This window comes from Leishmania infantum, chromosome 27 (genome assembly GCF_000002875.2).
Source record: "Leishmania infantum JPCM5 genome chromosome 27".
Lineage (NCBI taxonomy): Eukaryota > Euglenozoa > Kinetoplastea > Trypanosomatida > Trypanosomatidae > Leishmania > Leishmania infantum.
This window is the reverse complement of record NC_009411.2, coordinates 344,655-353,706: the sequence shown is the minus strand read 5'-3', so window position 1 is coordinate 353,706 and position 9,052 is coordinate 344,655. Positions and strand designations below refer to the sequence as shown.

General features: G+C 62.6%; 3 protein-coding genes across 3 annotated transcripts; all 3 read right to left on the bottom strand.

Moving 5' to 3' along the window:
* Nucleotides 1–499: 499 nt before the first annotated feature.
* On the bottom strand, nt 500–3,607 carry LINJ_27_0690 (conserved hypothetical protein; the record flags this gene model as incomplete). Its single annotated transcript, XM_001466286.1, has 1 exon — nt 500–3,607. The coding sequence occupies one exon, from the start codon at nt 3,605–3,607 to the stop codon at nt 500–502; it is 3,108 nt and encodes a 1,035-aa protein (XP_001466323.1).
* Nucleotides 3,608–4,384: 777 nt separating this feature from the next.
* On the bottom strand, nt 4,385–6,100 carry LINJ_27_0700 (conserved hypothetical protein; the record flags this gene model as incomplete). The annotated part of the gene is made up of 1 exon (XM_001466285.2): nt 4,385–6,100. The coding sequence occupies one exon, from the start codon at nt 6,098–6,100 to the stop codon at nt 4,385–4,387; it is 1,716 nt and encodes a 571-aa protein (XP_001466322.2).
* Nucleotides 6,101–7,006: 906 nt separating this feature from the next.
* LINJ_27_0710 (conserved hypothetical protein) lies at nt 7,007–8,929 on the bottom strand (the record flags this gene model as incomplete). Its single annotated transcript, XM_001466284.2, has 1 exon — nt 7,007–8,929. The coding sequence occupies one exon, from the start codon at nt 8,927–8,929 to the stop codon at nt 7,007–7,009; it is 1,923 nt and encodes a 640-aa protein (XP_001466321.1).
* Between the last annotated feature and the right edge of the window lie 123 nt (nt 8,930–9,052).

The following is a 9,052-nucleotide window of genomic DNA, read 5'->3' as shown; positions in this document are numbered from 1 at the left end:
CAAAGACGACACACGCATGCTCCTCGCTTCCGCTTCCTTCTCTGAGATTCCTTTTGTTGTTGTTCTTGACGCTCCCGCTGTCCACACTCATCAACGGCCATATCTGTTGCACGTGCGCCCTTCAATACGTTTGGGTGTGTTGCACTTCGGCCGTCCATCCAGCGCGCGGCATTCGCTCTAGACCGTTGCCGCTTCATCCCTGCCCGAGATAGGGAAAACAACTGTGTTGGCGCAGTGCTGTACCGCGTATGCCTACCGCTGCCTCGTGCCAGGCCATGTGGGCCGGTGTGACGGGGCCGGCTGGAGGGGAGTGGAGTGCAGCTCGCGTTGCACGGGCAGAGCAAGGGGCACACGCTGAAACAAAAGAAGGAGTGACTTGTTCACCTCATTATGTTGTACAAGCAACGATGCCATACAGAAGCGCGCAGGACGACACAATCGGGAAAAAAGAAGGCCTTCCCACCCAACCAGTGCACCGAAACACACGCTCAAGGCCTCATCATAGCGAAGGTTGGTCGAGTAGACTACGCGGGGGAACAGCGAAACTGCAGAGGTGGTGGTTCGCTAACAGCACCACTACTACCCCCGAGCCAGCATACCGCACGTCAACGATCCGTCGCGCGACGCCAGTCGCGTCTGTTGCCCAGCGACGACAGAAGACGTACACGTCAGCTGTGTCGACCATCTGCAGAAGACCGTCATCGTAGCCAATGAAGGCGATTCGATCCCCCGCGTGTGCAGCGATAGCGGTGCAGTTGGCAGCTTCGGCTGCCGTGGCCACTGCCGCCGCCGAGGACCGACGCAGGGACGCCCCCTGCACTTTGGGTGTATAGCTGATCGGTCCTTTCGAGGCAGATGCTGCAGACACGTCGTTGCTGTGCAACACGGCGCCGTCGTGCGTTACGCGACCAAACTCCCGACCCGCGTTGTCGAAGAGTGCCACTTCGCTCGCGGCATCCGGCTTTTCTTGCCGCACCGCCGCCAGCCGCACCCTCTCTGTCCCAACGTCGCACAGGATCGCTGTCAGCTGCGTCGTCCGCACCTTCGACGGCATCAGTAATCGCTTGCTGTTCTCAAACATGTCGACGCAGAGAAGATCTGAGTTTCGACTTGGCGAGGCCACCGCTGTGGCCGAGAAGGACGGCGACTCGTCGAAATTGCGCTGAATGGTGTTTGCTTGCCCCGACGCCGCCGCCATGACGAGTACCTCGGGTGTGCTCCAAGGGCCTACAGAAGGGGCAGCATCGGCCATGCTAGTGCGCAAACAGCGCACCATGGTGCCGTCGCTGCAACACACGAGCAGCCCACTGATGGCACGCGGAGAGGCTTGCTCGCCCGAGAGCACCTTGCTCACCCATGTCATGGCGAACGTGCGCTCGCGGTGGCTGGCGGCGTATACAGTGCAAGGAAGGGCAATATCACTTTCCCATCGTGAGAGCATCGTCTTCACCGTCGCCCCGGGCTCCAGCTGAAGCGCGGAGAGGAACAGGCGTTGCGACGCCCGACTCGCGTCGGGCGCTTCGGCAACAGCCACCATGATGGACGACGATCCGGCGTCATCTGCGATGGCGACCACGCTGCCGTTCGGTTTGCTATCCCACTGCACCGGCATCAGCGCTGTCCAGACCTTCTGCGCCGGTTTGTGGAGAGCGTGCAACAGCTGACCACAGCGCGTCCCGACCCAGAGGGAGAGGGTGCCCTTGTCGCCGCGGCACAGGTGCGCGCACGACACCTCTACGTTGTCCTTGAGGAGCACGGCGGAAACCTGGCCAACATCTCCAGTGGCTGCCAGCTCCACGACAATGATGGCACCTTGTGTGCCGGCGGTGGATGCCTTCAGCCCCGCCACCACGGCCGCCACCCGCTTCCCATCAGCATCCCCTTTCTCCACAGTGTTCGGTGGCAGAGCGAGTACGTGCAAGAGGTGGGCAATCAATGGCGCAGCGCCCTCCTTCTTTGCTGCGGTGCTGCCAGCCGCCGTCCGCCCCGACTCCGGCATGGCCCTCCACACGCACATAGACCCGTCGGCTGCACCGGTGCAGAGGGTGTCCCAGCGGAGGTCGGGTGTCAAGGACAAGCACACTCCGCGGATCGCCGTCGCGTGCGGCCTGGCCGTCCACAGCAGCTGCAGCTCATTCTCCACCCCAGACGCAAAGCGCGCGTAGCTCGCGACGCTCAGCGTACCGTCGATGGTGCCCCACACGAGCTCCTTCAGCTGCGGCACGAGCACGGGAATCGCCGCGGTGCTGGCGATGGCGCAGGTGGCACCGCTAGTGCGGTGGTAGATGCTGGCGCGGTCGAACAGGCTCGTGCTTACCACGACATCCTCGTCCGTGACGACGCAGTCCACCGTGGCAGAGTGCGCTTTGTGGTGCCAGCGGCACTTGATGTCGACGTACACAGGCTCGGCGGACGAGGCAGCCGGCTTCGGCGGCGCCTCTGCAGATGCCGTGTTCTCCACATCCACCGTCCACTCCTGCATGTACCCGCTGGTGCTGCCGGTCAGGAGGTACACTGTAGACGACTCCGACACGGGCGCTGCGGCACTGACTCGAGCTGACGAAGAGGAAGCGAGGGAGGACAGACTAAAGTTGCCTAACGCGGGAGTCACCGCCACCACCCCGCCACTGGTGCGGTTGTATGGACACACATGCAGGAAGGTAGTGCCACCGTTCGGATCGACGATGGACCGCACCATTTGGAAAGCGAGAGCGTCGGCCTTTCCCATGCTCACCATGCTGCCCCGGCACTTCCGCTTCGCCGGTGCCTCAGGAAAGCGGACAAAAGCCAGTGCGCAGCGAGTAGCGGCTGCCACCACGGTGTCTGCTGCAAGAAACTTCAGCGAGTGCACGCTCCCCAGCTCCGCTGTGGCTAACACCCACAAAAGCTGCACCGGGTCCTCGTTAGCGACCGCGCCGTCCCAGGGCCCTGGGCTGTGCTGATGGCGCCAGAGTAGCACCGTGCCGTCGAGGCTTGCCGTCGCGATAAGCGTCGAGGTTTCCATCGGCCACACCCCCAAGGCGGTCAAGCGGCCGCTATGCCCTCTCAGCACCGTGACACTGCGAAGGGTGGAGCGGGACCATACATACACGCAAGCCTCCTCCTCCGCAACAGATTTGACCGCCGAGCCTTCCACGGTCGTGTATACATACGACGCCGCGACTGCGCAGTGATCCACATTGAACGTCGGGGGAAAGATACAGGCGGCGACGACGGCGCCGGTGAGGCCATTCCACACCAGCAGGCGGCCCTTCTCGTGCTTTGAGATGACCTGCAGCTGCGGCGTGGCAGATGGCATGCAGTGCCCTCTGCTGTTGACTCGCTGAGCTGCCACAAGAGTGGACGGCGCCAAGAAAGAGGCGCTGCGCGTGTTGGCGACCAACTGCTGGATCCCGCGAGTACCAGAGACCGCGTAGCTCTGACGTGTCGTACGGCCAACGGGCGTGTGCAGCGGCAGCACCTGCGCATAGCTATCCGTCACCTTGGCATCTGTGACAGTCGACACCTTCCCCACAGCCACCTCGGCGTCAGGCGGCGGCACCAAGTGTGCCCCACGCACCCCAAAAGGGCTTCGCAGCACGTTCACGGAAAACAAAGTTCCTTGCATGGCCCGAAGAGAGAGAAATAGGGGGTGGTGGTGGATACGATGGCGGTGAGCCAGCGAGCACAAAAGGGAGGGAGACAGAGAATCTTGCCGTACTCCACTGCGCAGAAACAAAAACGCGCGGCGCCTACCCTTGTCGGCCGTGTCCGATGGAGATGGGAGGAGTGCGGTGTGGGGTGTGGGGAGGGTGCGCGTGTGCTCTCGTGTGACATGTTCCGTTGCCGATGGTGCGTGCGCGTGTGCCGGCCAGAGGAGGAAGCGAGAAACGGCGAAGGTAAGGGGTGGGGTCGTCAAAAAGGGACGGGAAAATGCGTGCGTGTGGCTTCGCGCGAGGTATCGCTCGAATAAGACACAGGTACATAGAACTCAGTGGCCGCGAAAAGGGCGTTGCTGTGGTCACCCACGCAGACTTCCGCCGCAGGTGCTCTCCTCCCCCAAAAGGGATACAACGTAACGTGAGATGCCACGGCGCTGCCCTTTCCAATGAGCTTCGTGTCTTGTGTCCTCCATTACTCAACCGCTTTCCTTGCCGGAGGGAGACGAGGGGTGAAGCCCCTCCTCAGTGCTCCGCCCCTTCTCCCCCTCCGCTGGCTGCAGCAGAGGCGCTCGTTTCTTGTTCGTGGAGCGAGGCACGCGTGCGTGTGGAGGGGAGGGGGGGGGGAGATAAAAACAAGGCATGGACTGTGAATGAGGGCCGCATCATCCATCCAAGCAGCGAGCCGCCCTCCCTCTGCTCATACGTGCGCATTTGCCCTTGCTAGTGGGAACGTGATACGTATTTCACAGACAGCCGTCCCGCTTGACCCGTTTGCGGGTGTGAGTTAAAGACCTCGACGTGCTGGAGTGCTCAAACGAGGGCGAGGATGATGTGCTGCCTGAACTGCTACTGCGGGTGAGGTGGCTGATGCTGCTGCGACGAGAGGGTGACGGTGGCGCGGTGGTCGGCACGAAGGAACTATTCAGTGCGGTGCTCGACCCGACGGCAGGTCTCCAGGACTGGGCAGTGGATTGGGTGTGCTGCATGAGTAGCTCAAGCGTCAGCACCGGGCGATTGATCTCCTCCGACGCAACGTCGGCCGGACATAAGGAGCGGCTCAGCGGTCGAGAGGTCACCGGGTGGGAAAGGCCCTCGTGGCGCGCATGCTCCGCAGCGGACACGAGAGCGACTCGATAGCACTCATCCTCAAAGACCGTGGTCGGCACGGGGACGGCTGCCGTGAAGGCGTCGCCTTGCCTTTGATAGTCTCGAGAGCCCTCCGCTATTGGGTGGTAGGGCTGCGTGTACACTGTCCGATGTGCCACATCAGCTGCCTGGGCTGCCCGCACGGCGGACTCGCTGCACCGAAGTGGCACAGCCTGTCCATGTGGGCCGGCGGACTCGGGGCGGGCCAGCAGAGGCTTGGGAACGCGCTCCCGGCGGAGTCGATACACCGCCAGCCACAGCGGCACCTTGTGCAGCGGCATCCAGGATTGCTCGCGGTACTCGTCGAGGCTGCAATGGTCGACGCCTACCATAACTCGCGACCTCCTGCGGGCCACACGGTACCTTCGCCGGTCTGCCGGCAAATCGGCCAGACAGCTGGAGCGCGCGCGGCGTACAACCTGAACCGTTCTGGTGTAGAGACTGGGAAGTGCACGATGCCACAACACAGGTGCCCCGCCCTGCGCACCTCGTAGCGTCGAGGAAGGAAAGAACCTGCCGGCGAGTGCGCCCGACGCCCCTGAGGAGTTTGACACCGTCTGCGAGCCGTGCCAACAGTCGACACGCTCGCCGTCGCGCGCAGCCGCGGCGCTGTAAGGGGCCACAAGGTCCTGCTCGTGCGGCAGTGGGTAGAACATGTCGCCCCCACCCGGGCGGCGTGACAAGAGTGTTGGGACGCCGTTCACGTAGATACGGCTGTAGTAGTTCGTCGGCGTGATGAGTGGCGTGGAGTGGAGCGTCTCGTCGATATCGTCGTCTGCCATCCACGACGCGGTGGCGCGGTGCGCCGCAGAGGAGAAATGGAAGTGCACGTCCTCGAGTGCGCGCCAGCGCGGCGGACGGCGGCTGATGCGAGTGAGGCGGAGCTCACAGGGAACACAGAGGTAGTAGTATGCTTCACGCGTTTCGGGGGCCTGAGATGGCGCCGGGGAAGAGAACGCCCCATCACCCGAGGAGCAAGAGGATACGGCCCTGGGGTCCTCAGCGTTGCCGTCCCCTGATGCGTGCGTCTCGTCGCTGTCGTCGTCCGCGTTTTCCTCCGTATCCGCGCGTGCGGCTACATCCACGGCGTACGCTGCGGCGTCGTCCTCGGCAACCAGTCGGCGACGTAGGCCGTGCTGCTCCAGCCGCGCCAGCAAGTGCTCTACCGGGGTGGCGCGCCGTCCATCACCGACGTTGACAACCTCCAAGTCGAAGTTCGCATCCGCCCTGGACGCGACAGAGCGAGAGGATACAATGGCGCCGGACTGGTGAAGACGGCTGCGCAGCCGGTCCAAATCGGCCTCCGACGGCATGGCACCAGCACCTGCCATACTCAACCGCGCGGACGACGGCCTGCTCTGCCATGACGGCCGCTGCATCCCTGAATTCCTTTGGCGGCGAGGGCAAGAGGAGGGACCGACACGACCACTGCCGTGTGTCAGCGTGTGCACTGACGCACGGACAACGCCATTTTCGCGCAAAGCATGACCGTGGTGACAATTTGGATTTCAACAAGGGAGAGAAGAAGCGTGTGAGAAAGTCCAGCCGAGCAGGGGTGGAGTGGCTGCGATGCACAGCACTGGTCACGAGTAACATCACGCATCTGTGCACCGCACATGCGCCAGAACCGGCTAGAATGTTGGCACCGTCGACCAGAGCAGCAACGGCAACAACAACAAAAAAGAAAACGCGTGTGGCGTGAGACGCGCCAGGCGCCCAGAGACGCACTCATGTCGTCTCACAGAAGAATCAACGGCGAGTCGCACACGGGCGTCGCCACTTCCACTCGCGCCCTCATCTGGAGCCGCCTTCAATCACTTGCTCTCGCTGCACACGTGCGCGACCATTTGCTCTTACTTTTCTTGTGCTGCTAGCGCGGGCAGTGCCATTGCTGCCACCAGTGCGTCTCCTGCGCATGTTTCATTTTGCGTTTCTCGTCTCTCCCCCCGACAACCATCACAATCGGTGGTGACCCACCAAAAAAAAAAACATACATGTATGTGAGACTCAACGAGGGCGCAGATGTATGCCTCTGCGCGCGGGGGGGGGAGAGGGAGGGCGGAGGGCGCTGCGGAAGAAGTCCCCCGTATCCACGTTGTCGGGTTGACGGGCTGCGCAGACAGAGACGCTGGTACACTTGCCGTCGAGCCTCGTGTGTTTCGTTCAGAACGTTTCCGCCTCTGCGCACCTCACAAGCGCCGCCTTTGCTCCCTTCTGGCTCAATGTGCGTCCTCCGCGTCGCCCACCATAATCGACATGCAGCGCTCCGTGAAAAACTCGTTGACTGGCCCCGGGTCCATCACGAGAGAGAGCGCAAACGGCAGCGTGGTCGTGATTTCCACCGCATCCCTCTTTTCCAGGAGCGCAACTGTGGACGGCGCCGCGGCTGAGCCGGCGACAGGGCCCGAGAGCGGGCACTCAAAGATGCGACGCACGATATGCATAGGCGTGTCGGCCACCGACTCGCTGATAGGGGCCCCAAGAAACTCACAGTACTGGTCCTTTAAGCCCGCCAGAGTTGCCATATCCTTCTCGGCATCGTCACGGACACTAGTGGTGGGTTGGCTAGCCATACTGGAGAGCAGTCTTCCAGCTTGCGTGTTGGCGTGGAAGATGACGTACTCAAAAATTAGCAAAGCAGAGAGAAAGTGCATGTTGCAATTGGCGTTGAAGGGCGTCTGCCGTGAACGCTGACGAGCCTCGTCAGCGTGGTGGATGTGGCGGGAGCACTGCTCGAGGTGTGCGCGGGTCGCTGTCGCAGCGGCCCTCAGCAAGGCTTCCACCTCTGAAAAGACCTCTAGCAGGCGCTGCACCATGGTGCCTCTGTCTGTGCTATTCATCTGGGGATCAATGAAGAGAGCCAGCATCTCGACCGTGGAGCGCCACGACACTGCCGTGTGCGAGGAGGATGATGTCTGCCGATAGCTTTCCATAGCATGTACTGTGTCTTCGGTACACGCGACAGCGAGGGGCAGCGCAACCCTCACCACACCGTTGTCCCACAGATCCCTCTCCCGCTCCGGAGCGGTGGTCCGTGCCTGCTTCAAAAAGTGGGACAGGGAGCGTGAGAGATCGAACACGAGCACACCGCCAGCGCCGTGCACCTCCTCACTCATGCGCAGCGGCGCCTCCGCCGAGCCGAGAAGACTCTTTAGAATGGGCGCGGGTGGTATGTAGTCGAGCAGCACGCAGCCGCGCAGCATCCGGGCGACGAAGATGGGAAAGGCGTCCAGCAGGGGCCCATTTCTCAGCTGCTGCCTGTAAAAGTTCAGCACACCGCGCAGTATCGATTCCAGCGCGCCATGGCACAGGCTCGAGCGCGTCATCTTCAGCGCCGCTAAGGCGTTGATGAAGGAAAGCGCCGTGTCCACGGTCAGCGAGGACGGAAATATGTCATTCCTGGTGGTCACAAACGTAACGAAGCCGTCGCAGCGAGTGACGCGCAGCGCCGCCAGCGCGGCTGCAAGTTGCGCGACCGTGCGGAAGGATATGGCACCGAGCACCTCTTCTGCAGAGGAAACGGTGAGGCGGTTGCCCGCCTCGTGCGCGATCGTTTCCACTGCCGCTGTCGTTGTGGCCGATGGTTGTATGCGGCGCAGCACCTGTAGCGCGGCGACAAGGTCCTGCAGGCGGAGCCGGTGCACGTTCGCGCACATCACCTGCAGCACGAGCTCCGCACGCTGCTGGGCCTTCTGCGCCGATGTCATGCAGGGAAACTGATCGAGCAAGGGGAGCAGCTTCACGAGGTCGCCGTAGCTAAGGTCAAAAGGGAACTCCGCGCTGACGGGGCTCTCCACCTCCACATCTGGGATAGCACTGCGCTGCTCGGCGTACTGAAATACGCACTGCATTGCGGCCGCCCCAACGGTTTCGCAGTTGACGGCGCATGGTGCTGCCGCGTCGTGCGACGATGGCGCCACTGTGCGGTCCCTTGACACGTCGAGCGCAGACCGCACTTCCTTCTCGATAGCCGGGTAGTCTCGGACGAAGTTCCGCAGTTCGCTGAACTCCCTCGGGAAGTTCAGTAGTGCACGGGCGACGTTCAGCCAGTGGGCCCCGCGCAGCACGGACGCGTTTTCGAAGATAAAGCGCAGGAGGTTGTTGCGTAGTAGATTAAGGCTCTCGCTGGGGACGCCCGTCATGCCTTCCTTTGGGGCGCGCCGGCATTCCTCGACATAGGCGCGGCACGATTTGGAGAGCGCGCGCAGAACGCGCACGGCGTCGAAGGCGCTGCACGACGGCGCGTTCCTCTTCGTTTCTCTGCG